Source organism: Anguilla rostrata, chromosome 10, assembly GCF_018555375.3.
Source record: "Anguilla rostrata isolate EN2019 chromosome 10, ASM1855537v3, whole genome shotgun sequence".
Taxonomy (NCBI): Eukaryota; Metazoa; Chordata; class Actinopteri; order Anguilliformes; family Anguillidae; genus Anguilla; species Anguilla rostrata.
The window spans coordinates 4,699,295-4,726,853 of NC_057942.1; the positions used below are offsets into that span (position 1 = coordinate 4,699,295).

General features: G+C 41.9%; 3 protein-coding genes across 6 annotated transcripts; 2 read left to right on the forward strand and 1 right to left on the reverse strand.

Moving 5' to 3' along the window:
* Positions 1–270: 270 nt before the first annotated feature.
* Positions 271–4,219, forward strand: gstt2 (glutathione S-transferase theta 2). The gene is made up of 5 exons (XM_064353623.1): positions 271–494; positions 1,111–1,198; positions 1,887–2,037; positions 2,549–2,725; positions 2,898–4,219. Exons 1-5 carry the CDS (start codon positions 371–373, stop codon positions 3,042–3,044), a joined length of 687 nt encoding a protein of 228 aa, XP_064209693.1. The 5' UTR covers positions 271–370; the 3' UTR covers positions 3,045–4,219.
* Positions 3,594–15,151, reverse strand: chek2 (checkpoint kinase 2). Of its 4 annotated transcripts, none has more exons than XM_064353616.1 (15): positions 14,722–14,846; positions 13,868–14,109; positions 12,949–13,073; positions 12,602–12,734; positions 12,402–12,492; positions 12,189–12,285; positions 11,995–12,048; positions 11,063–11,127; positions 9,845–9,944; positions 9,534–9,620; positions 9,081–9,244; positions 7,674–7,789; positions 7,189–7,274; positions 4,288–4,347; positions 3,594–3,815 (listed from the first exon to the last, which is right to left on the reverse strand). In XM_064353616.1, exons 2-15 carry the CDS (start codon positions 14,103–14,105, stop codon positions 3,726–3,728), a joined length of 1,506 nt encoding a protein of 501 aa, XP_064209686.1. In that variant the 5' UTR covers positions 14,106–14,109; positions 14,722–14,846; the 3' UTR covers positions 3,594–3,725. The 4 variants fall into 4 exon arrangements, with proteins under 4 accessions (XP_064209686.1, XP_064209687.1, XP_064209685.1 ...); XM_064353617.1 differs by lacking the exons at positions 3,594–3,815; positions 14,722–14,846 and adding exons at positions 3,931–4,049; positions 14,888–15,151 and having other exon boundaries at positions 4,229–4,347; XM_064353615.1 differs by lacking the exon at positions 3,594–3,815 and adding an exon at positions 3,931–4,049 and having other exon boundaries at positions 4,229–4,347; positions 7,189–7,269; positions 7,669–7,789; positions 14,722–14,852.
* hscb (HscB mitochondrial iron-sulfur cluster cochaperone) lies at positions 15,029–18,645 on the forward strand. Its single transcript, XM_064297509.1, has 7 exons — positions 15,029–15,060; positions 15,152–15,190; positions 15,957–16,053; positions 17,169–17,258; positions 17,613–17,757; positions 18,070–18,117; positions 18,324–18,645. Exons 1-7 carry the CDS (start codon positions 15,029–15,031, stop codon positions 18,419–18,421), a joined length of 549 nt encoding a protein of 182 aa, XP_064153579.1. The 3' UTR covers positions 18,422–18,645.
* The last annotated feature ends 8,914 nt before the right edge of the window (positions 18,646–27,559 follow it).

The following is a 27,559-nucleotide window of genomic DNA, read 5'->3' on the forward strand; positions in this document are numbered from 1 at the left end:
CAGTTATTACTTTGGAATAATAACGGAGCAGGGCCAACATCGGAGCAAAATATGCTGCTCCTTTGAAGAAGACAAGCCCAAGATGTTACGTAGGCAAAATAAAAAGATACATCTCCGGCTTTGTCTCTCCCGAGTGACAAAATCCTGGAAAGCAGATGCACTCGTGTTCTTTTTTACAGTCTCTGGTTACGGCTTATCCTTTTAATAGCAAGGGCTGCAAGAGACATCGTTCCATCTTGATTTCTGAGTGTGATTAAACGTACTAGCAAACGCTCTCTTTCACTTTAGATACCCATATCATAGAGCTCAGCTCTAAGGTTCAGCACAGATACCCAATCGTGTCTATCACCAAAAACAACCGTAAGCAGACATGGTCGACAGAACGGCGCTGGAAGTTTATTTGGATTTGCTATCACAGCCGTGCAGAGCAGTGCATATTTTTCTGAATCACAATAAAATACCACATACGGTGAAACTGGTAGCCTTACGAAAAGGTATGCAAACTTCCTACAAGGTGAATTGTTGATTCATAGCTATGTAGGCTAAAGGTTGCTAAAAGCTATCAAATATTTTGATTCAAAGTTGTGAATGCAATGAATAAATAGAAGGCTTACTTTACAGTTTCCGTCGCTTGCTCGTTACGTCTAAAAGGAAAAAAACTATATTGTTTAGGTAGGCCTTCCAGAGAAAACGTGCGGGTCCTGCCATGAACTTAAACACATTGAACCTTGCCCTACTTTGACCGCAACTCTTAGTTAGTCACGATTGTTGCGTTCCACTTATTGCCTGGTGTAGATATAGATCCATATCCCATATTAGAGATTGCTTAGCCCTAGAGCTGTGTCTCCTCTGACCAAAATGTGCCTGATTTAGACTGAGTTAGCATACTGTTTCAGAAATGCCGTTGACACCAGTAGTTGATGCTTGCATTAATAAACAAAAATATTGATTTGCGAATAGAAATTGTCCATTTTGGTAACCTCATATCACAATCTTGTGGCAAAAAAGTAATCTGGACACGCAATGAAATGGTCACCTCCTGTAAACGTGCTTTACCTCAATTGAATATAATGACAGATACTAGTTACAGTGCGACTGTGCCCCATTTAGGTGAGCATAAAACGCCAGAGTTTACCAGGCTGAATCCTATGCAGAAGGTACCTGTAATGGTGGACAAGGGCTTTGTTCTGACAGAAAGGTAAGCGCCTGAACACACATTTCATATGGGCTACCAGATATATAAATGGCTAGCTCTTTGTTTTAAATAGAAATATCACGTATATTTTTCTTTGTAATAAAAAAACGTGATTGAAATATATTACGTGAAGAGTAGCCTATGAATTAATGATTTGCTCTTGAATATTAGACTTAATTGATTCATCAAATCAAACTCATTTTTCACTTCATTGATTCGTCTTAACGTGTGCATACTTAATTTGACGGCTGTAATGAATATATTTCAGCAGGCTGTTTTAAATTTTAAGAAGATATTCATAATTTGTAGGAATATTATTTACAACTTATTTCTATTTGTTTGCATCATTTCAATATATTTAGCTCTTAGTGATTTTAATTGTTTTCATGTTTTTAACAGTGTTCCTTTGATACAGAAATGGTTAAAATTATTAAATTAAAATACGATTTACAATTCACACAAGGTGTCCATGTACCATGATGTCAATATACCTGTTACAAATACACACTTACATGTTATGTTAAACACTTTGTCCAAGTGATTACCTGCCGTTACCCAGTCTAGTTAAAAGCCCGGTTGTATAAACACTGAATGTGATCTGCTCCATGCAGCACCCAGTGTGCTCCTCCCGTCATGGATTGGTTGCTATTGCACATTCGTATGCACTTTGACCTCAACCCTATGGTTACAGCGATGCCATACTGAAGTATCTGGCCACCAACTACGACGTCCCTGAGCACTGGTACCCACGGCAACCCGAGAAAAGGGCGCGAGTCGACGAGTACACTGCCTGGCACCACACCAACACGCGGCCGCATGCTGCCAAGGTCTTCCTTATGGAGGTAGGGATACTCACACCTCACCTGGCACCATCTGGTACATAGACTGCATTTATATAGCGCTTTTATCCAAAGTGCTTTACAATTGATGCCTCTCAATCGCCAGAGCAGTTAGGGGTTAGGTGTCTTGCTCAAGGACACTTCGAAATGCCCAGGGCGGGGTTTGAACCGGCAACCCTCCGACTGCCAGACAATCGGTCTTACCTCCTGAGCTATGTCGCCCCTATCTGTGCCATCTGTGCCTCTAGAGCAGGGGTCCTCATTCTCATCCAGAAAGGGCTGGTGTGGGTGCAGGCTTTCGCTCCAACCAAGCAGTAACACTACTGATTCTACATTAGAGTAGTCTTTGCTAAGGACACCCAGTCTAACTCATACCAGCTCGCCCATTCAGATTTAGAGAATAGTGACAGCATGGGAGATGTTAAAGACTGTACCTGTCCACGTGGCAGACGGCAGTAGGAACAGCTGGTGACAGACGCGCAGGTGAGCTGACGGGGTGGCTTCTGCTGCTCAGGTGTTGCTGGCCCGGATGACCGGGGAGCCCCCAGACCCCGTGAGGCTGAGGAAAGCTCTGGCGCAGCTCGGCCAGACTCTGGACAAGCTGGAGGACATGTTCCTGAAGAGACAGCCCTTCCTCTGCGGCGATGACGTCTCCCTGGCCGATCTCCTGGCCGTATGCGAGCTCATGCAGGTAAAAGGCGACACCTGTGCCCTCCGCTCCGCGGACCCGCCGCAGAAGCTGCTCCTTATTCATAACATTGTCATCTTTCATGTCTGAACTACTGTGTGTGATTTGCACAAGGAGATGTTGCACCTGCCCACTGCTCCTGGGCTGCCACACTTAACTGCAACTCGTCTATCAGCCCCTAGGTGGCGGCAGAGACATCCTGACAGAGCGGCCCAAGCTCGTCGCTTGGAGGAGCAGGGTGCAGTCGGCGCTGAAGGATTCGTTTGACGAGGCGCACGGGGTGCTTTACCGTCTCCGGGACAAATCCAGAGCGAAGCTTTGAGAGAAACCGGGCCTAAGCGAGAACCGGAATTTACTTCCGGTTGGTTTTTTTTTTTTGACTGGCAGTTGTGTGATCTATGTGGTCACTCCTGGCACTACGATCTTTACTTCACTCTAATGTGTTTCTTTTGCACCTCTGCACCTTGAACTAATGCACTTGGTGTACGTCGCTCTGGATAAGAGCGTCTGCTAAATGCCTGCAATGTGTGAGATAAATGAACTGGAGTGTGTGTGCACTTGGGAATACTCTGGTTGTGACAGTTCTAATTATGGAATTTTATCTACTGAGCATCAGTGTCTATGAGGAATTTCAGTGTCACGCAATTCCAAACTCTGCCAAGCTGGTTATTTAACCTTGTTTGATAAAATGGCATAAAATAAACACCACATTTTAAATTGAGCAAAATCACACTTTCAGTTATCCAATTGGCACCAAGCTGTAATACTGGAATGTAAGCAGAGAACAAGATGCGTGGATGTACATCCTAATACATTTGTAACCACTGAATGAATATATATTTATACTGTAGTTTTATAAAAAACAGCAAACTTTATACAAAAGGTATAATTTATTAAACAAATCAAACCGTAATATAAGCGACAGTAATTTGTGAATGATTCGGCAGACAAAGGATGAAAAAAAAACAATTTAAAAAAGGTTAAATGGTCGGAGGTAGTGTTCTCATTCAGCTGCGGCTGAAGGTGGACCTGGCCTTCTCTTCCCTGGCTGTTCTTCCTGGTCTTCCAGAGGCCTTTTGCGACTGGTGGAGGGCTATGAATACAGGTAATCTGCAATTAGCCTTTTAAGGTGCAAGATCACAAACATGCAATTAGAATGTTCTCAACCGAACATTCTAATGCTGATGTAACAATCACTACTGGTAACTGAAAAGAATAGAGTTCTAGAACACACTGGCCTAGAATTTTGAGAAGAAAAAAAATATTCCAGAAGAACTAGAACCAACAGAAATGCAGGTCAGCTAAGAAAATATACAGGCATTTCCCCCTTGAGCCTGGTTCCTTCCAAGGTTTCTCCCCATCTGCCACAGGGAGTCTTTCCTTGCCACTGTTGCCTTAGGCTTGCTCCTGTGGGGGTTTAGGCTAGGGTTGTCTGTAAAGCGTATTGTGACAACTGTTGTAAAATACGCTATATAAATAAAATTTGATTGATTGATTGATTTACACAGAACAGCAGAAGCATTACATGCAAGGGGACGGCAGCATTTAGTAAAGAAGCGCTTTACCCTGGGACCTCCTCCATCCGGGTACATCACCTCAAAGGCAGTGGCCTTCATCTGCTCATCCTGTGGAGACAAAGCCGATATAAAAGCATGTTACTGGTGTCCGGTCAGCAGGAACTGGGTTCGTAACCTGAGGGTTGCTGGTTCAAATCCCAGAGAGAGCACTGCCAATGTACTCGTAAGCAAGTTACCTGGTCGCAGTGAAATGGAAGTTAGAGCAGCACTAGCTTCTGCGCTATGCTAAGCAAATCTTTCGGGGGGGAATTTCTGAAGGGTGGGGAGTCAATACGATTGACTTGAAATGAGGAGGGGGAGGAATGACATTTCATAGACAAAATTCACGCCTCCTGGTACTCGATGACTTAAAATCTAAATGAAGTTTTCCAGGAAGGGGGGGGGGGGGGGGGGATGCTGCTGAGTGAAAATATATAAGTATTAGAATTTAATATGTTTTTTTGTTATGTGTACTTTTAGACATGTTTGTGTGGTTAATGAGAATCGGCTATTTTGATTTCACTGTGACTTTAACCTCAATTGCTTCAGCAGAGGTGCAGCTGTATAAACGGATGCTAACATAATTCAATTCTGTTGCTCTGGAAAAGAACATCTGCTAAATGCCAGTAATGTAATTTCTTCCTATTATTTACTCAGGTCCCTTGTAATAATAACATAAGAATAATATTAAATCCATTACCATGGAAAACCTGGTAAAGGTGACAGCAACAAAATAAAATGCGTTAAACTCGCAAATAAAAATCAGCTGAAGACGTGTACTAAAACAATTACTTAAGCCTACAGAATATAATATCCTACAGTAGTTTTTCAAAAAGTGTTTCTGTGCAGAAAAATGGCTGCACTCACAGTAAGACTTTTTCCCAATACGCTTCTTCTATTTAATGTTTATTTCATTTCAATGGATGTGCTTTAATGAATGTGTCTGCACTTCTCTTCAAAGCAGCCGTGACACTAACAGGTTATACTATCAAGCACCCACATACACAGAACAGATGGACTCGGTCTGTTCAGTGCATTTTTATTACTGTTAAACTGTTGCCAAAATCCACTTTTCTGTTATAGTTAATATGTAACAGCCACAAGGGAAGCTTCATCACACCGTTTAGAATTCAGAGCTGGTCCCCCACACCATTTTAAGCATTTCAAAACGCCGTTTATTGTCAGCCAATTCATTACGAGACCGATGCTAACCAAATAAACCAGACAAAAGAGTTATGGTTTAATAAAAATAAATTAGGTTACGTGAAACTAATCTTTATATTGCACCTGTAATAATCATGCTTCTTTAGCAGAAATGCTACACATAATACAGCATAGAGAATTCCAAGCGATTCCTAGAGTTTGCAGGTAGAGTTAAGAGTCTGAAATGATCCAAGGGATAATATGGGCCCAGTTCATATTTTTATAGAGCTACATATGGTATGTGATCTATTAACATGCAAGACACATCCCTAGCAAAACAGGTTACAGGAAGCAATTTAACATTGGCTATTAGGTGAACACTATTCAGTAACCTAATACCACCGCATACAGACATTTTGAATGTGTTCTGTAAAGGCTGTTTAGGAATCTATAGACTGAAGGACTTTTCTGAAACTGCCTTCTCCTTGGAACCATGTTTTTAAAACTTTGAGGTCAAACTGCATTTTCTGGTGTTAAATTGTGTTTACCATCAACATGACCTCTGAGGTTTTGGACCTGGATCCAATCAGCATTTGTGCTTAACATTTCACTCACAATGACTCTCGTGTTTTTTTTCCAGATCACCAACGGAGCTTGACAAGTTCAGCCATCTCCAAAGTAAAAAAAAAAAGAAAGAAAAGAAAACATGCTTGCTTTGAAAATCCATTTCTTTCTGAAGTTAAGTGTAAATATTTGGTTGAATCCAGGTCTTGAGCTTTCACCATTTGTTGTGCAAAGCAATCATGGGTTATAGAATATTCTTCTGATACAACAAAAGAAAAAAAAAAAAAACTTGAGCAGCCAGAAAATTCAGTGATTTGTTAGGGAATATCAAGACCCTATAAACACATCAAGGTTTTCATGGTCTTCCTGAACTGTCATTATCTTGGATAGTAGCTTGAACAAAAATCTTCAGATAACAGAAGTTTCACTCAATGCAATCCAGCTTATCCCAAATCTCTCCTTCAGACCAAGCATTACATTTCTGCTGTTCTTTGGACACAAATGAGCCGGTGGTCTATAATCATTTACACACATTTTTATAAACAACCATATCTCATGGCGGTTCATGCAGGAATCTACTGAGTGTAATTAAAATCCAGACTCACTGCCACGATGCGCGTTATTGGGTAGTGGGGCCTGGCAGTCCAGATAAGAGTGAAAGAAGGAGGTTTTAGCTCCCATTAATAGCACAAAATGGGTATTTGTGACTCAGTACAACATGTACTGTAGCTTAAACAACTAATCACTGGCACTGGTACACAGGCATTAATGCACACCATTTTTACTCGTTTAGGGCATTTCAGGGTGCAGATTGCAGATACAATAAAGATATTTCTTCAGTCCATTTGATAATGGGATGACAATATTTAAGATAACAGGCTAAATGGCAAATTAACTTTTTTTATTGCTTGATGATGGAGATCTGCTAGTTGTGGCCAATTATTTGACTGTCTGTGAGCTTGCAGGATTTTTCTTTACCAAATTGGTTGCTGAAGAAAGATAATTTAACCCCAGCAACAAAGCATGCTGCAAGATTGTACAGTGTAAAAATTGTACAGTCAAAAGGAGTTACGATAAGAACTCTTTGAAAAACGTATCCTTTGGAAATGCAGCAGATCCACTCTGTTTCAAGGAGCACTGTATTTGTGCACGTCCGTGTGAAACGCACAGTTCTGCCTGGGCTCCGGAGCGCAAGACACTTGCCTGCATCCACGGGTGCTGGAGTGCCTCCTCAATGGTCAGTCGCTTTTTGGGGTCGACCACCAGGAGCTTCTTGACAAGATCCTTGGCTTTAAAAAAAAAAAAAAGTAAGAATACCAGGGATTTTCTGTGGATCTCCAAATTCATGTTTCAAGCAGAAACATGTGTCTGAGTGGCTAGCCACAGAGCCTCAAAGTAATTCAGTAAATGCTTCGCAGGTGTGAATTGGGAAATTTTGTGTGGAAACCCCCCCCGCCGCCTTTGCCACAAAAAAAACCTCTCATAATGAGTGCAACATGGAAATTCTGACATCTGCTTAACCATTTCTGCCGTGTAGGGTGGTACTATAACACACAGAGAAGGTGCAACCCCATCCTAATTAAGGTGTTCCCATTGGAACTAGGCAATCTCTAAAAAAACAATTTGAAAAGTATATGAATAAATAATCACACATGCAGCTGATTGCAGAGCGAACGCATTGACCTTACCTTGCTCGGACACCTTGGCCCAAATTGATGGGATGAACCTGTAGCATCCCTTTGTGATCTGGTCCCGCACGGACATTCCGATCTCTTCCGTGTGGAATGGGGGATACCCGGATAAACTGTGTAAACGGGTCAAAGGTCACCAAAAAATGAGCAGACCGAAGGGCCGGGGGTGAGGACCTACACACTCCAGTGAAATACACACTCCAGCCAAGGATGCCTAATTCAGGTTATGGCACCAAAACAATCCCATTAAGAGGGTACCACTTACAACCCGGCTAAATCCCAGATCTGGCTCTCGCAAACTGCCACCAAAACCATCCCCGGATTTAATTGGCTAAAATATGTTCTCTCCCTCTCCACCTTCGCTAATGTGCGGTGAGCTATCTGGCGCAAAATGGCTGCCGTGCATCACCCAGGTGGGTGCCACACGTTGGTGGTGGGTGAGGTGAGTTCCCCCTGACTGTAAAGCACTTTGAGCATTCGGAAAGGTGCTATATAAATGCAAGGATATACTAACTAAAATCAGACTGAAAATGTCAGACTGAAATTTTTTACAGTGAAGCTGCATAGATGAATTCCATATTTATAATGATTTGTTTGTGCAAGCAAGGCTTAGCAGAACTGCAGCAAGTTCGAAGGTGCATTTGAGAAGGGACTCTGTGAGAACGCTTATTCTGGCTCATGTTTATTTCAGCTCAGAAGAACATCAATAAGTGCATAATGTGCAAAGGACATGTATTCACACTGCATGCAAAATATTTGAGAAGCGTATGAAGATTTTTTTTTTTTCCTTAGTAGAGGTGGCAGTGTAGTATAATGGTCGGGTAACCTACAGGTTGCAGTTTCAAATCCGTGTGGAGCACTGCTGTTGTGCCCTTGCCAATTAACTTGAATTGCTTCAGTACTATCCAGCATGTATAAACAAACAGTCTGTGTATAAATTCAAAACCTGTGTAAGCTGGTCTGGGTAAAAGCTTCTGCTAAAGGCCTATAAAAAATAAATTAGTACAGATTTTTTTTTAAAACGAACAGAAACTTTTATTTTGATATTGATTACTTCATGGACGTAATTGGAGGAGTCATTAATAAGTGTTGTTTCTAGTGGGGGGGTGGGGGTGGAGTGGGTGTATAGCGTAGGTTGGGGCCCCAGAGGGCCCCTGGTCAGGCTGTCAGGATGTGATTTTTCCTGTAATAATATATCTGTGGTTTTACCGTCTTACTGCGAACTTCTCCAACAGCTGTTAAAAAGTGCGAAATACTCCGGATGTGTGCACATTAATGGCAGCCCCAAGATCTCACCTCTGACGGATGCTTCTGACGAATGTTCCAAATGGAACTGTTCGTCTGCTGTTCGAGAGGCGGGGGGGTGGGGGTGCGGAGGGGGGGGGGTCACGCCGTGAACCTCACCAAACGAACAGGAGGACCCCCAGGCTCCAGCAGTCCACCGCCCGGCCGTAGCCCACCGTCACGGCGTCGGTGAACACCTCCGGCGCCAGGTAGGTGGGCGTGCCGCACAGGGTCCTCATCAGCGCCGTCTCCTCCAGGATCTTGGACTGATTGAAGTCCGTGATCTGGGAAGCGGGACAGAGCGGGCGGTGATGTCACGGTGATGTCACGGTGATGTCACGCAGTTCACTTCCTGGACGTTCTGAAGGTCACCGGCTTTTTCTGTTGGGATCTGCTATTCTAATGACCGACAAGCAAAAGTGCGAATAGGCGAATACTGCCTGGAAAACACTGCTCGCGTAAAAGGGTTTTGCTGAAGTCATTTACCGCCAACTGGCAAACTATAAATAACGAAGGAAGAGGAAGAGAACAACAAAAACAGGAATGATAGGGAAAAACAGCACTTTAGCACACCTTGATGAGACAGACATCATTGTTTGAGGCGAGGAGGACATTCTCGGGTTTCAGGTCTCTGTGAATGATTCCCTGACTGTGGAGGTACTGTGAAATGAGAGACAGTGCAGGATTGTTAAAAACAGTTATTCTTCAGTATTAAAAAGGATTGATATCAACACTTCGAATTCAGTCACGCAAATTAAGATGGCAACGTATACACTGCAGAGATGTATAAAAAAATCCAGAATGAAACAATTTAGCTGAAAATGGGGAAAAATCACGGTTTGGTACATTAACTGCGTTTCAGAACACAATATTGATCCACTCACTTCGACTGCCAGCAGCATCTGATAAAAATACATCTTGGCAATGGGCTCGGGGAGCTGTTTTTTAGCTTTGACTCTGTCAAAGAGCTCTCCGCCTTCCATGCTGAAAGAAAAAACATCAACAAAAAGTAAAATGTGCTGCAAGGAAGCAGTTTTGGACAGTTAAGAAAGCGTACATGCATATTTTTTTACAGAACTAAAATCCAGAGGTGAAGAACACAGGTTCAGAAAGTCCGCCCTCCTAGTATTTTGTTCCAAACACCTGGATTTGCTAATTAGCACAATGTGTCAGCCTGGTGGTAGTAAAATGAGTCAAATCAACTTGATGAGTTAAGGGGCGGACGGAAGGAACACAAGGCAGGACTTTCACTTTGAGTTTGCGGACTTTCCACCCTTGCTAAAATCAACCAGTATTCCCTTGGTCTGGTTCACAGACTGCGGTCACCAAATTGCTCCAGGCAAGATTGCGCTTTAGATGGGCATTTTCAGAATTGGTTTGTCCATTTCTAGAAGAAAATGATTTCATTTCAGATCAAAGGGTGGCGACCATTCTAAGGATGCCCAAGCTTAAATTGACCGTTCGGAAGCGTCTGTCGGAATTGTGTAAATTTACCACGCAGTAACAAAGCATCAACTCAGTGACCTTGTTACCGCAAAAGTTACCAGACAGATAAAAAAAGGAACATGGCCCTTATCTCTTCACAAAAGAGACTGAGGAAATCGGGAGGTGCACAGATGAATGCCTAATCCCTCTGCGTTCCAGAGCGTTCCCTGGGAAGCACTTCAGGTGCCAGAGGCTCGCATTTGTAATAATTTCATTATCCGTTTGAGTTCGGCTCTTTGCAAAGCTTGTTTTGCTTCACCTGTGGCAATGCACCATGGGTATAGAATCCGTCTGCCATCTTTTTGAGTACCTCGTTTGCATTTTTGCACAAAACGTTTCAACGTGCAAAGGAATACAGAGACAGGCAACAAGAATGGCTGCTATAAGACCAACTTTAATTATTGTTTTCATTGCGTCAGCCCTTTTTACAATTCAATTATTATTATTATTATTTTATTTATTTAAACTAACACTGATTGTGTGCTTCTGTTTTGACCAAGAGTACTTCTGAATACAGATGATACATTTAGCGATTTCTTGGCTTGCTCACACGTGAGGAACATGTCTAAGCAAGAGCCTTCACTCAAGAACAAGGAACGTTAACATGATGTACTTACAGCTCTAATACAATGTAGTATGATTCATCTGTTTGGAAGAAGTCCTCTGTCTTTATTAAACAAGGCTTCAGAATGGGAGGGAGAGAGAGGAAGAAAGACGTAAGGCAGATTTGTAAAAAGCTAAAAAACACACTTAACCATGACAAATAACCACACTTAACTAAGACAAATTACCAACAGCTGAATTGCATGACTGTGTGTGTGTGTGTCACCATAAAAACAAAGAACAGAGGACTGAAATGTATATTTCCAGAAAAATACATCAAGTAGGAGTTTTCAATGCCAAAAAGTTAAAGTGAAAAAAAAATCAAAAACAGCCCTCAAGCAAGTGTACTGTTTTCAAAGAAAAGCATGGCTTCGTATCAACACAACACACGTCTGCATACAGACAAGACATGCTAAACTTCAACCCAATTGGCCCATGCTACTGTGCCCATATATTACACTGAATACAACCACGAGAAATACCTATTCACTACTGTAGGTCTGAGCCACTGGTGCTGCATTCCATAATCAATCTGCAGGAGAGAATACTAGCACACGAGTAACGTGGTGGTAGAGGAGAGCTTCCCCCCTAACCACAGTAAAGCGCTCTGAGTGTAATAAAAGCACTATATAAACGCAATCCATTATTTATTTATTTAATATTATTATTATTATTAATGTGGTCAGACAGTCACAGCTTATTTTAATACTCAAACTCCCCCCCCCAAAATGCTCATAAATAATGCTGGCTTTCCGTAAATAAACGGATATGCCTTAAAACTCCTGGCCACAGGTAAAGATCAGGATTTGATTCTAGGCTGTGGGCACATCATTGCACCGAAAGCTAGCGCTTTAGCTATATACAGCACCCATGAGCCTAGTTACGAAGCCGGCTATGACTTCTCCAGTTTTACTTGTGCAATTCAAAAAAATACATACTTACGTACATGGTCTATTTTTTTCAGGATTTCGATCTCCCTCTCCGCATTTCGCGAGGCAGTCTTGTTTGGAAAGTAAAACAAATTGTGATTACTTACGGCCATCACATCGTTACCGAGGAAACCTGGTTAATAAATAATCCATTCCAACACACTGCATCCCCAATAAAGGAGAAGATAACATTAACGCCCCTCATACTTACTCCGACGGACGGAAAATCCTTTTTGCTAATCGTCTTGACCGCCACTTTCTTGCACGTAGCCCTTTCAAATGCTAGCTTCACTTCTCCGCACACTCCTCTGCAATGACACACAATAACTAAAGACGGACACTGAATCATGCGCAGAGAAATGGCTCAAAATGCAGGAAGGCCTCAATAAAAAAAAACAGCACGTCGTGGCGCTAGTGTACTCACACTCCAATCTTTCTAGAAAGCAAGTACTTTTCCGTGAACTCTTTAGGGAGGTTCGACTGTTCGTCCACCATGAGGTCGATAAACACAAACACTGCAAGACAGAAAAAAAAAAATCAGTATGTGACTAATATCTGTGGACGTACATACTGCAAAGTAACCGAGACTATGACGCGCTAGTGAATGTAAAGAGAGGTCACGACCTTTGTGGCGGGGCTGACTAAGTGCCAGCTCGGCGTTGTTGGCGAGGGGAAGCCGCTTTCCCTTCCCAACGAGTATTCCATCCACAAAGGTCCCGTTCCCGCTAGTGTCCTCAATGTAGACAATATCATCCTCCTATAAAAAGAGGGGCAATGCCTCAGTGTCCCATCTTCAACTTTATGCAATGCTTGGACAAATTATCTCTCCCTCCCCACCTTGTCCCCTGCAATTAATCATCAGCTAGAACCGAATGTTTTGCAGATTGGGTAAAATCCTCCATAAATGTCATATGTACCATAATTGCTTCTTCAGGATCTGTGATATTGATATACATTGAAATGCCACGTACCCTGAAAATCCTGAAGTGTTTCTTACTGTAAGTTGTATACTTCTCAGTCATTTTTAAAACTGGGTCATCGAAGCAGTAGTGGCAGCCCCTGTCGCGTCCAAACCAGTACTGATCCTCTATGCAATCTGGAAAAATAAAAATGAAAAAATAAATCACTGCGCTTCTCGCACTGTTTAAAACATGGGTGCACAACTGAGATCCTGGAGGGTCAGCCTGCATAGTGGTTTTTATTCCAACCGATTACCTTAGATTTAATTTTCTGACAGGTCTCTAAAGTACGCTAGTTCAATCCTGTTCTTCAGCACAGTAAAATCTTTAGGATGCACATGCAGTGTGCTGTAGCTGGTGCTTATACAAATCCCGAAGCAAGATATGATTGAGCTAATTATACAATTAAGAGCAGAACTTGGAACAAAATCCTAAAATGTATCAGCCCTTGTTGTGCACCCCTGGTTTAAAGGCTGAAGATTCCTGCCTGTCCTACTCAGCTACGTTGGTCCCTGGTTAAACCTCACTACCAAAAAATAAACCCAGTCCGTTTATTCTGGCTAAACCAGAGCTACAAAAGCAATCTACTCCCCCAGCATGCTCTACACCCATTTCTCAAATCCCGATCCTCGAAGGCCAAGGACTGTTGATTTTCCACCCTCCCTTTTACCTGGGAGTCAGGTGTGAAGACAGTCCGGCCAATCAGTAGCACTAACTGTTCAGTTAATAACCTGGGTGAAAAGAAAACCGGGGCCGGATTTAGATTTGAGAACCCATAGCCCTACACTCTCCTCCCTTGCACGGCCCAGCGATTCTGGCCTACCTCCACGCAAACACCCTCAACCTTCACACACTGCTGACTCAACCACAGTCCAATCCCCACTCTTCCAGTAGTCCTCTTGGGGTGGGGGGGGTGGGGGGCAGCACTCACTGTGCACTTTAAAACCTCTCTCCATGGGGAGCAGACGACCCCAGGGCTGGGGCTCCGGTTCCTCCGGAATGGACGGCAGGTCCTTCACCGGCGCGGTGTCCACCGAGCTCAGTGTGCCCGAGGATGACGAGGACTGGCTGGCGGACGGCGGGCCCGAGGAAGAGCTGGAGCCGCTCTGGGACTGCGTCTGAGGCTGGGACTGCGTCTGGGACTGGCTGGAGCCCGCGTCTTCGGACATGGTGCTGAGAAGGGGCACAACACACAACGGGTGGCCAAACTCGTATTAGGTTTGGGGGCCAACTGGACCATCGTTTGCTCCCTAACCTCTTTTATCTTTCGCCAATTACTAATGGTGCCACACCAGGAAACACGTGCCTGCACACAAGTGAAGTAGGCTGGCTTCACCTTATCTTGCTTACACACTTAATCAAATGCTATTTGATTTTACAAGCGATGGCATTTCCTGTATGCGTCACTTTTGCACTTCAAAGCGACACATCAGTAAATCGATTTGAAGGACAAGCAGGAAGCTTGCCGCAAATACCAGTAGGGGTGCTCTCATTCAAATCCAGACCATGTGCATGTTGTCTTGCTGTATTTCAGCCAGCGTAGCTAGGCAAATGTTAAACAACAGATCATTATGTATAAACAAAACCAACGAACAAAAGGTATATTATATAGATCGGGAGGGCTATGCAATGCAATAACAGATCAATCAATATTTTAATCAATCTTACTTCGATATTAAATTTAGAAATGCATCAGGTCAGAAACATAAATCACGTTCCGTGTAATCGAAAGCAAGCAAGAAGCCGGAGGTAGCTGGTTGGCTAGCTTCCCAGTCAGCGAGCTACCTTAGAAAACCCGCGACTGGTCTAAACTTGATCCCTTGTGCACAAGATGAGCCTCTTTGGCCATTCAAGATTTCGCTCGATTTCCAGCCACCTTTCTCGAAACACTGGGAATGCACGGCACGGTCACGTTTAGATACATATTTCATGTTGCTGCTTCGAAACTCACCTGGAATTTGGGAAGCCGCTTTCAAACACACGTGCCAAAACACGGATTTTCCTCCCTATCACAGCAGCCTACGGACTGGCACCACGCATATAAACAACATCACAAAACGTATTACAAATTCGGCCAATCGCAATCCCCAGAATGAAAGCCGCTCAAATTGCCTTCTGGGAAATGTAGTTTGTGTGTGGGTTGACGCTACCTCGGGCTACCATTTATTTCATAGTTTTAAATGTAACGTTGATATGCAACGCTGAAAATACCGAGCAACCTAGCTCGCTGTGAAGGATACTTTAAAAGACGAGTGTAAGTGGTGTTTATACAAGCACTTTTTAACGAGCCAGTGGAACAACCCGGTAATGTTAGCAAAACTTCCTGTTTCTTTGATATCGTCATAAGCCAACCTCTTCCAGCAACGCACTAGGAAGTATCGTATTTATCGAGTTTTTAATTGTCCAGGAAGAGCCTGATACTGTACATTATGCAGACGCTGAACACGTTCCGGTGGTGTTGCACTTATCGCCGTTATCAGAATGCAAACGTATTTAGAAAGTGCATTGTGAAGACTCTGCCCACTTCCTCAAATGCAGTGCTTAATTCTGATTTCACCTTAAACAATACAAACGTAACGGGCATCAGAGGATTGTGCAACAGGACATCAAAACTTTTGGGACGTTTCAACGTTAACCAGGCGGCTGTTTATCCAAATCAACTGAGGACTTTCTGTACGGTTTCAAAAAGGTGCTGGAAGTGCAAGTCTGCCATTCAAGCAGCTCTTGCATTCTTTTGCCCTGCCTGCAAAGTTATACAAGCTCCGGACGAACATGCGAACTACTTCGATATAATGGACTGGTGAGAGTTTAAGGTCGTCATATTATATGCCATCTTGCCAACAATCCTTAAAGTTTCAGAATAAAACTAGTCCAGATTGTCATCTCGCGCAACAAGACTTAAATCGGAAAAGAAAATGTATATGCGTCATCCAAATGTGCCATTTCAGCAAGTTGGCACCCAGTGACCGATGGCTTAGGTCAACTGCTGATGTTAAGAATTTGTCTTCGCATCTTTTCAGTGACAAGACGTTTACTTTGGATACCCAGAAGTTACAACGCAGGTACCTGCACCTTCAACGCTCTCTTCACCCTGACAACTTCAGTCAGAAAACTCAGGTAACTGAGATTTATATTAAAGTCTACAGTTTAAACGTGGCAGATGCTTTTAGCCCAAGTGAATTGAAAAGACGCATTCAACATGCGTATAGTTTGCTTAAATCTATACGCAGTATCACAATCAAATCAGTGCCGTTAGGTGCAGTAATCGTGAATTAGGAGTACAAGTTCAATGACAGCTATATAATAATAATAAAGAGATTGTGTAATCCAATAATAAAGACATTGTGTAATCCATGAAAATGGCACGACGAAAGAAGGAGTAGAACGATCTACGACTGTAGCCGTCTCCTTCACTACCACAGCTTATTACACAGTAAATTGTTGTACGAATCTCAATTTACTCTTCAAACAAGTAGGCCTACAGTTAAAAGATCATGAACGTTTAAGCCTAATAACCTGAGAAACATACTATTAGTTGGTGCCTTTGGACATTCCGATCTCCGGAGCTTCAATTAGCTTTTAGGGAAGGGTGTAGGGGGACCATCTCCTAAATAATTAAACTGGGCCAAGAACTTTACCCATGAAAGGGGTAGTTTGATTCAGGGACTGAATACAAAGTAATTTCCCTCAGAAAATCCCATTTGGCCTCCGCTGTGGTTTATAGGTCCCATCTGACTGTGTAGGCCTGAGAAATGGGAATTATCTGCCCGTAAACCATCTCCAAACCACCCCCCCCCCCGCTTATCCAATTTTATGTATTTCACACACACATCTGTGTCCCCTGATGGATTTGAGCCATCCCACCATTAAAGAGTGGTGAGAGAAAAAAAAAAAAATCCAATCACCAGCGTAAGGCAGGTTTCGCCACTTGTGAAACGAGGCGCCTTCCGGCGTAATCAAAACACAAGAGTTGCGGACTAGCAAGGCGGCACGTGACTCCGTCATTGTAGATTTGAAAGAACGGAATTACGTTGTTTCCCCCCCAGCGTTCAGCATTCAAGAAGTAATTATTTTATACCTTACGTATCGACATTGCTTTTTTCCCCATTCATGATTATGCTGTTTTGGTGTGCGTCGCATGAACTTATTAGCATGGGAACACTTGCGCAAAGTAAGCAAAACAAGGAGGGTGACCTTTATGAAACATCAATTTTCCATTTGCAATTTTACAGAAAGAACAGGAGTATTCGGAAACCCATTCAGCGCTGGTGAACAAGGCCTACAGGACTCTGCTAAAGCCTTTGAGCCGTGGTCTTTATATGGTAAGCTCTGCCCCGTATATACACCTTTAATTTGCTTTTGCTTAAAATAGCTGTGAATTCATGCTGCGCAGGGTATCAAAATAATTTAGTGTCCTTTTCATTTTCTACTGGTCAAGCCAAGCATTTAGACTTTCATTAGCACCTGGCAGGTAATTCATACCTCTTCGTCCTGCTTAGTGAGCTGGATTTAAAATACACCGCACTCGTTCCAGGTTCACCTGGGCTGCGTTGAACCTGTTGAACTGAAATAAACAAAGTTCTTTCTTCTTCTCTATCCCTGCTTGTTCGGTGTTTTAAAATGGAGCTCTTAAGATTCGAGTCTGTTGGTTACTTAACTTCGTTCATCTGCTTCAGCTGGAGCTCGGGGGGGTCCCTGTGGAGGAAGGGACTGACATTGGGGCCGATCAACAGCTTCTCCTGGAAATATTGGAGATCAATGAAAGGTTGCAAGAGACGCAAATCAAGGAGGAGACTGACAGCATTGGGGTTTTCATTGAAGGTAAAAAGGCTTCAACCCCCCAACAGTACTACCAGATTTACCACTTTGTAACGTGGGAATTTTTACAAAAAAGTTTGATTCCTCGTTATTTACATGAATCGTAAATATAGGTGCAAAAAAAAAAAAAAAACATGTTATTATTGACATTAAAATAACTGTACTCTCTTATTGTGGAATGCGGTTCTTTCCATACCACCGCAGAATCCGAAAGTGCATTGCCTTCGCTTTCATTTCTGTGACAGAATGACTGCCGTTTGAAAACGTAATAACAGGAAAAAAAAGCTAAAAAAAACAATCGCTTTTTTTCTTCAGGTCGACTGCAGGACCTCACGGAGAAAATAGATGTATCCTTCCATCAAGGTATATTTCTCAGGCTCTGTAGTGTATTTTTCTCCATCCTTTTCCTGGTGGTTATAGTGTAACATATTTGTGGGGTCAGGAGGCTAGTATGGGTACAAAGACGTGTTAGAAATCAGCTTCAGCAATTATTCTGGGAAAGGGCGGGGGGTTGTGTGGCATTACTGTTTATAATAACACTTCATTACATAACTGTTCTTTATTTTCAGGGGATATTCAGTCAGCGAAAGTGCTGATTGCTCAAATGAAGTACTTTGCGAATATTCAGGAGAAGGTGAAGGAGAAGCTGTCGGCCATGTTGGTCTGAGGGTCTGCTCCGGTGCCTCCTGCCAAGCTATCCCTGTTCACAAACCCTCACACTTTTCATGTACATTTTTAGACAGTATATATTTAATGATCCATGTTTTCACAACCAGTGCAATAACTTATTTAACTTAAAGCAAAGAAAACAATGTGACCTTCAGAATGAAACACTGGATTTTTAAAGTCCTGCGTTGTTAAAATTCTTTATTAAATGACAATTCAACAAGACCTTGTGTTTCTGTGCTTGTATGCTGGTTATAAACTGCTTTATGGCGTCTCACGCGTTTGTTTTACAGTTCCAAATCTCTTGTAGTCCATCTTGTCAAATACGACAACCTGCATGTTGTCTGTGCACAGAATTGAGCAAAGTCTCTGGTGCGGAAAGAAGTGTATTACACCTCCCCCCCCCCCCCCAAAAAAAAAGAAAAACAGTTATTTATTTCCTTTTTCAGTTTTCGTTCCGTGTAGCAATGCGCCTTCACATTCTGCCAACCCAACACCTCCTGCTGTGGTCCCCTCCTTTGTGGCAATAGCTGTCCTATAGCTGTCTGCTTTTTAATGAAAGCCTCCTTTCCCGCATTAATGGGCATTTTTTCCCTCAAAGCTTAATATACTTATGCGATGGCACCTTCGTCCCCTCCGAGTCTTCCTTCTGGGTTGTGTGAAGTCAGTTGCTGCATTTTACTTTGTTATTGTCTAGATCATAATATGAGTAAAAAAATAACGTGCTTGTTGGAGACGACTGGGCTCCCAATGTATTTTACAAAGCTGGCCACTGAATATTTTAGTTACCACTGAATCGATGTGGGTGGATGGGGATATGGGAAACTGCCAATGAGGAAGTCCATTCTAACAAGAGATGGCAGAAACCTGATCTATATACAAATGGGTGATCATACAGCACACAAAAAAAATCACTGTTTCCCTATTTTTGCCTTTCTCCATTATCTCCACTATTTGATGTCAGAGAATGGTGCAATTACTGATCGTCCGCTCGGTTGTGGTGTGCTTTTTCTGTGTGCTGGTAATGAGCCTTCTCTTCGGTCTTCCTTATGAATGCAAGATGTAGTATCGATCATAAAAACACCGGTTGGGGCGACAGCAGGTGGAGCATCTTAATTCTTTCTTGGGCTGCTCCAGCTTTTGGCTAATACGTCCCCCCGAAGGGAAGGATATAAAAATGAGATCTTAAAGATGTACAGGAAAGACAACAGTTCATAAATTTAAAAAAAAATGCTTTACTGTGGAAATTTGGCAAAAAAAAACTAGGTTTCTGCCCACAAAAAACAAGCAATTGTGGTTAAAAACCAAAAAAAAAAAAATTAAAAACTCCCCAGAGGGATGAAAACACTCAGAGAGCAGCGAGAAAAACTCAAACTGGCAAGAACTCTCAGGAGGAACCCATCTATAGAGGGGGAGCCCATCCTCTGCTGGCCAGCCTGGCGTAATAATAAAGACAGAATGAATGATAACAGAAATGCAATGGAGGGCCTAACAGAGCAGACCGTAAAATAGATTTGGCAGTTTACAGTCCGAGGTAGGTGAACTAGCTGGCACAATGGGCAGTCGAACAGGGAGACGTGTAGTAAAATATCAAAGAGCATTGATATCTTTGCAAATATTTCTGGTGCCAATATTTACTGTTCGGGACTACTCCAAGCTTACTTTGACACGATTTATAAATTGGAAGCATTTTAGCTGATACTCCAGTGGAAAAAGAAAAAAAAAAAAACGAAATATCAACTAAATATATTTGATCTTTTGAAATCTATGCAGTGGCAAAACAATCACCATGTTGAAGTTTTTTCCTTTTTGGTAAAAAAAAAAAAAAAAAAATCGATTTTGAGTTAAGCATCTTGCTTCCTATAATGGTTATGGTAAGTCAACCTAATACTATAATCAGAGAATAGTTCCCCTCACTTTCACAAAGCTTATCTCTTCGTGGCAGAGGAAAAATGTATTTCGCATTACATTTTAGAGGACAGTCTTATCTGGAGTGACTAACGGCTTAAATTAAATTATTATTTTATGCCAGCCATTTATACAGCTGGATAGTCACTGAAGCAATTTGGGTTAAATACCTTATTTTACAGCAGTGCTTCACTTGAGAACTGAGCCTGAAACCTTGGAGTTGCAAGGCTAGTTTCTCTAAGAATTATGCCTGCACACTGCCTGTGAGACTAGTATAGAATTATATAAATATGAAAAACCTCTAACTGGGTTTGACAAAGCTTCTATGTAGCTTTATCAAATTGAATGATAAAGATATAGTTTTTTTTTTGTTGCCATTCATAGTATTCAAAATGAAAAAAGTGATACGAACGCAATGGGTGGGAGGAAAAACTAGCTGTAATTCAGAACAATGCAGTGTTCTACTGTAGGCCTGTGATTTCATTCAGTGAATAGATGATGCACAAATCTGTCTGACTTAATAACTTTCTCTCTTCTTAACCCAAGTATCAACTGTTCTTATGGTGTGACCCAGACGGCATGAAGTCCCATTTGTAATAGTCATCTTAATTTCTTAATTCACTAGTTTCAGTATATGTTCTCATGGTGTTGGAGCGAGAGAAGCCAAACTAATAAGAAGATCATCCATTTCTGACTAATGAGATGAGTGTGATTGCCTCATTACAGAACACACCGCTCCACACATATTGTAACAACTTAAAATACGACCGAAGATCTGCAGTGGAACCAAGTAATTAAACGTGACTAAGACTGAAAAATTGTCAGCCGTCGCTTCTGATGGAGGTGCCCCTGGGAATGAGGTTAAAAATTCAATTACGCGCTTATGCCTCTTATCTAAGCAGGATTTCAGAGCTTATTATGTTCTGCTAGGTCCCTTCTACATGAATGCCGGAGCCGTACCAGGGCTAGACTGCAGAGGGAACTATATTACCTCGGAAGTTCTGCACGGACGGGAAAAGCGAAGGTAAAGTATGTCTTTGGGGTGATTATTTATTTATTTGTTTAAAATGCGGAGTTGGAAATAGGTTTATGAAATTATTCATTCGGTGATTATTTTCGCAGCGTGTAATTGACTTGGTAATCAAGCGCGGTCTATTTAGATGGAGATTAAGGAGAAGCCCTCAATCTGTTTGATCAATCAAAATGCTTGGCACTGCGGCAAGCCTGAAGGACGCGGGGTTCAAATAGCAAAAAAGTAAAGAGAAGTCGAGACTCAGAGAAAAACAACCCGTGCTCCCTGTCTCTGTAACTACCGGGAGGGATGGGTTTGCAATACAATAGATTTTTATCTTCTGAAGTGAAGGTGGAATGAACGTCTCGTGTAGCTTTAGCACGGTTGCGTGCGCTGGTTTTTACAGGGTTTAAATATAGAACGCGTCAGGAATCTCTGCTCCCTCGTCTCACGCCAGGCTTAATCAGCTCGGGGCTCGCATCTCATACTAATTTGAAAGGGCTGCACTTTAAGCACGTTCGGAGAGCGTGAGGACATTCTCATTCTCTCGTGCGAGGTTTTCTTTTGTGAAATTCAAGAGGGTGACGTGAGGGGAAAGGAACGGATAAATATGACCAGATGAAGTAAGTTCAGGAAAAATTAAAAACAAAAAAACAAAACCAGGGGTGATGGTATATTGTAATTAAGATTCATTGTAATGCATAGTCAGAACTATCCCTAGACTTTTGGGAGCCCTACACAAATAAATCATTTGGCGACCCCTCCAACACATTGGTACCTTCTGATTCTTCTGGTTCGAAAACCAATGTGAGAAGGTGGGGCCCTAGGCAAGAAGGCAGGGCCTAAGTCAAAAGGTGGGGCCCTAGGTGAGATGACAAGGTCCTAGGCAAGAAGGCGGGGCGCTAGGTGAAAAGGTGGGGCTGAAGGCGGGGGCCCTGGGCGAGAAGGTGGGGCCCCAGGCAAGAACGCAAGGGTCTAGGTGAAAAGGTGGGGTCCTAAGTGAGAAGGCAAGGCCGTGGCTGAGAAGGCGGGGCCCTGGGCAAGAAGTCGGGGCCGTAGGCGAGAAGACAGGGCCCCAGGCGCCGTGCCTGATCTGCCTGGCGGGAGGGACCGCTCTGGGCATAGTATAAAGGTGATCCTCTTCAGTCATGCATTAACGGCGGTGATTGGCCGGGCGCCACTCTTGGAATAACAATGTCGAGAAAGCAGGGTCCGCTGCCCGGAAGCCATTTCCCCAACACACGCAGACGGACAATGAATTTAACAGAGCCCAGCTGCTGCAGGTAGGACTGCAGCCTAATTTATCATTCAGCGCATAATCAGAAGACTTTCATCAGAGGATCTTTCTGTGGCATTTCAAAATTAATGAGAGCGAGAAAAAAAGAAAGAAAAAACAAGCGTGAATCCGCAATAGCTGCGACCGCACACGCGCATGCGTCCATGTGTGCATGCATCCACGCACACACCCTCACACTAACGCGTGACCTCTTCTTTGGCTCATGAGCAACCTTTCCACAAAATCTTGTGCAAATCTGTGAATCCATTCGGGAGTTATGCACCTTTTTGTGATAGGCCACGCCCATCGCCATGCCCCCTCTTGGTCAGTCGGCCTGAAAGTTACTCAGCTGTACCTTGCGGTCATGGCGAACGTCCATGCCAAATTTCAGCCTCCTGGGGCGAAAACTGTGGCCGCTACGGGGCGGGACACTTTTGTGGACCAACCGACCAACCGACCGACCGACTGACAGACAGACAGAGCTATAGAGCTGCCGGTCGCAGCTAAAAAAAAAGAGATTGGCCAGCTCCAAAGGCTCTTTGAAAAGATGAATTGAGAAAATTCACATCAGCGGGGCAAACAGACCTGGACTGGAGAGGCGGAGCTAAAGGAACTGGTGAGCAACGTGTCCGTGGATAAACGAAGGTGGGCGGTGTCTGTTTCGCAGGCGGACGTGACGCAAGATTTTTTCATCGTTTCTGTAAGTGCCGTGAGGACGGGAGTGGACTCTCCGTCGCCTTGTAGCCCCTCCCACCCGAGTAAAGGGATCACGGAGCTCCTCCACCCTAGCTCCCCAGTGGTGGGACGAACTCCCTGTCCCTCTTCGTACCTCTCCCTCACTACCCATCTTCCGCCGTGGTCTGAAGACTCATCTCTTCAGACTATACCTGGACTAATTACCACCATTCTGTATATCATTTCATGACACTCGTTACATGTACCCGCATTCCAGCACTTTTTGGTAATTTGTATTTGTCCTAATATTGTAGCTTGTTCTTCTGCCTAGTTGGCTTGGCAGAGGTTAGGTCAGAATAGTGTTCACTGTGTGAACTAAACTGCGTTCTTGGCTAGAAATAGCTGTACGAAATAAGTATTGTATCATGAACCTGTATGTTGTAGTTGTCCATGACCATGAAATGCACTTTTGTACGTTGCTTTGGATAAAAGCGTCTGCCAAATAAATGTAATGGAATGTAATGTAATGTAATGGACTTATTCAGGGGCCCGGGCGGTTCTGAGCATTAGACCCTCCTTCTCGAGTACAACGCTGGCAAATTTATTTGCCGCTTGATAAGATCTTTACATTCATCTGGCTGAATTTTTGGCTCGTCCAAAATCAAAAAAGAACCAATGTCCTAACCTTTCTTTAACCTGCTGAACACAGCCGTAAACTTGCCTCGACCCTCAGACTTATCGTTTTCATAACCCTAACCCTAAGTTGAGCCCTAAAACGTAATTGAAGCCATAGGAACTTTTGAAAACATGTGATTACTCATTTAAAATTGTGGAAAAATTAAGTCAAGACTGTGAGTTCCATAGTACAAATGCTAAAAAATATACTTGAGGCCTTAAAAAAAAAATGTTTTCCCTGAAAAAATATGTATATTTTCCATATCTTGTTATGGTCATAGGTACCTATAGTAGTATATACAAAATTTTTGGCTCGTCCAAAATCAAAAAAGAACCAATGTCCTACCCTTTCTTTAACCTGCTGAACACAGCCGTAAACTTGCCTCGACCCTCAGACTTATCGTTTTCATAACCCTAACCCTAAGTTGAGCCCTAAAACGCAATTGAAGCCATAGGAACTTTTGAAAACATGTGATTACTCATTTAAAATTGTGGAAAAACTAAGTCAAGACTGTGAATTCCATAGTACAAATGCTAAAAAATATATTTGAGGCCTTAAAAAAAAAATGTTTTCCCTGAAAAATATGTATATATTCCATATCTTGTTATGGTCATAGGTACCTATACTAGTATATACAAAATTTTTGGCTAGTCCAAAATCAAAAAAGAACCAATGTCCTAACCTTTCTTTAACCTGCTGAACACAGCCGTAAACTTGCCTCGACCCTCAGACTTATCGTTTTCATAACCCTAACCCTAAGTTGAGCCCTAAAACGTAATTGAAGCCATAGGAACTTTTGAAAACATGTGATTACTCATTTAAAATTGTGGAAAAACTAAGTCAAGACTGTGAGTTCCATAGTACAAATGCTAAAAAATATATTTGAGGCCTTAAAAAAAAAAATGTTTTCCCTGAAAAAATATGTATATATTCCATTTCTTGTTATGGTCATAGGTACCTATACTAGTATATACAAAATTTTTGGCTCGTCCAAAATCAAAAAAGAAACAATGTCCTAACCTTTCTATAACCTGCTGAACACAGCCGTAAACTTGCCTCGACCCTCAGACTTATCGTTTTCATAACCCTAACCCTAAGTTGAGCCCTAAAACGTAATTGAAGCCATAGGAACTTTTGAAAACATGTGATTACTCATTTAAAATTGTGGAAAAACTAAGTCAAGACTGTGAGTTCCATAGTACAAATGCTAAAAAATATATAGGAGGCCTAAAAAAAAAAATGTTTTCCCTGAAAAAATATGTATATTTTCCATATTTTGTTATGGTCATAGGTACCTATAGTAGTATATACAAAATTTTTGGCTCGTCCAAAATCAAAAAAGAACCAATGTCCTAACCTTTCTTTAACCTGCTGAACACAGCCGTAAACTTGCCTCGACCCTCAGACTTATCGTTTTCATAACCCTAACCCTAAGTTGAGCCCTAAAACGTAATTGAAGCCATAGGAACTTTTGAAAACATGTGATTACTCATTTAAAATTGAGGAAAAATTAAGTCAAGACTGTGAGTTCCATAGTACAAATGCTAAAAAATATACTTGAGGCCTTAAAAAAAAAAATGTTTTCCCTGAAAAAATATGTATATTTTCCATATCTTGTTATGGTCATAGGTACCTATAGTAGTATATACAAAATTTTTGGCTCGTCCAAAATCAAAAAAGAACCAATGTCCTACCCTTTCTTTAACATGCTGAACACAGCCGTAAACTTGCCTCGACCCTCAGACTTATCGTTTTCATAACCCTAACCCTAAGTTGAGCCCTAAAACGTAATTGAAGCCATAGGAACTTTTGAAAACATGTGATTACTCATTTAAAATTGTGGAAAAACTAAGTCAAGACTGTGAATTCCATAGTACAAATGCTGAAATATATATTTGAGGCCTTAAAAAAAAAAGGTTTTCCCTGAAAAAATATGTATATATTCCATATCTTGTTATGGTCATAGGTACCTATACTAGTATATACAAAATTTTTGGCTCGTCCAAAATCAAAAAAGAACCAATGTCCCAACCTTTCTTTAACCTGCTGAACACAGCCGTAAACTTGCCTCGACCCTCAGACTTATCGTTTTCATAACCCTAACCCTAAGTTGAGCCCTAAAACGTAATTGAAGCCATAGGAACTTTTGAAAACATGTGATTACTCATTTAAAATTGTGGAAAAACTAAGTCAAGACTGTGAATTCCATAGTACAAATGCTAAAAAATATATTTGAGGCCTTAAAAAAAAAAATGTTTTCCCTGAAAAAATATGTATATATTCCATATCTTGTTATGGTCATAGGTAACTATACTAGTATATACAAAATTTTTGGCTCGTCCAAAATCAAAAAAGAACCAATGTCCTAACCTTTCTTTAACCTGCTGAACACAGCCGTAAACTTGCCTCGACCCTCAGACTTATCGTTTTCATAACCCTAACCCTAAGTTGAGCCCTAAAACGTAATTGAAGCCATAGGAACTTTGGAAAACATGTGATTACTCATTTAAAATTGTGGAAAAACTAAGTCAAGACTGTGAGTTCCATAGTACAAATGCTAAAAAATATATTTGAGGCCTTAAAAAAAAAAATGTTTTCCCTGAAAAAATATGTATATATTCCATTTCTTGTTATGGTCATAGGTACCTATACTAGTATATACAAAATTTTTGGCTTGTCCAAAATCAAAAAAGAACCAATGTCCTACCCTTTCTTTAACCTGCTGAACACAGCCGTAAACTTGCCTCGACCCTCAGACTTATCGTTTTCATAACCCTAACCCTAAGTTGAGCCCTAAAACGTAATTGAAGCCATAGGAACTTTTGAAAACATGTGATTACTCATTTAAAATTGTGGAAAAACTAAGTCAAGACTGTGAATTCCATAGTACAAATGCTAAAAAATATATTTGAGGCCTTAAAAAAAAAATGTTTTCCCTGAAAAAATATGTATATATTCCATATCTTGTTATGGTCATAGGTACCTATACTATTATGGCCAGGCACTGCATGGTACATGAAATTTATGTATGTTTATCTTACAAATATATTTTATTAGAATGTTATCGATAAACACCAGGCTTGCTTGCAGGTTGAAGATTACCCATGTTGAGGAGAGAAGTACTTATTTTGTAGGTTCTGGCTGACAGTGTACAGCCAGTGTGACAACAATTGCATTCATTTAAGACTATCCAAATTTATCCAAATGAATATTCAATGTCTCCCCCCCTGCCATCTTAACATCCTGCACACCTTGGGATCTTTTTTTTCTTTCGTGTTGGTGGAGACAGTCATCTCACTGTTTGCATTTCAACGCATTGTCATGCTGCCGGTGATTTGTGCAGGTCTGTTGCCTGAGTCAAGATTAAATTCGATAGATGTTCTAGAACATTGTACTGGCTGAAGATGAATGTGTCAAAATGGGTAGAAGGCGATGTACGCCCTGCCGTTAATAATCGGTTACTGTATGTGCCCAGGGAGAAGGACCATTAATTACCTGTCAGAAAACCAAAGCTGGCGAAGCACGTGCAGGTTCGTTTTTTTATTGATGTAGTTAAAAATGACTTTTTATATAGGCCCCCTTCTTCTCTATT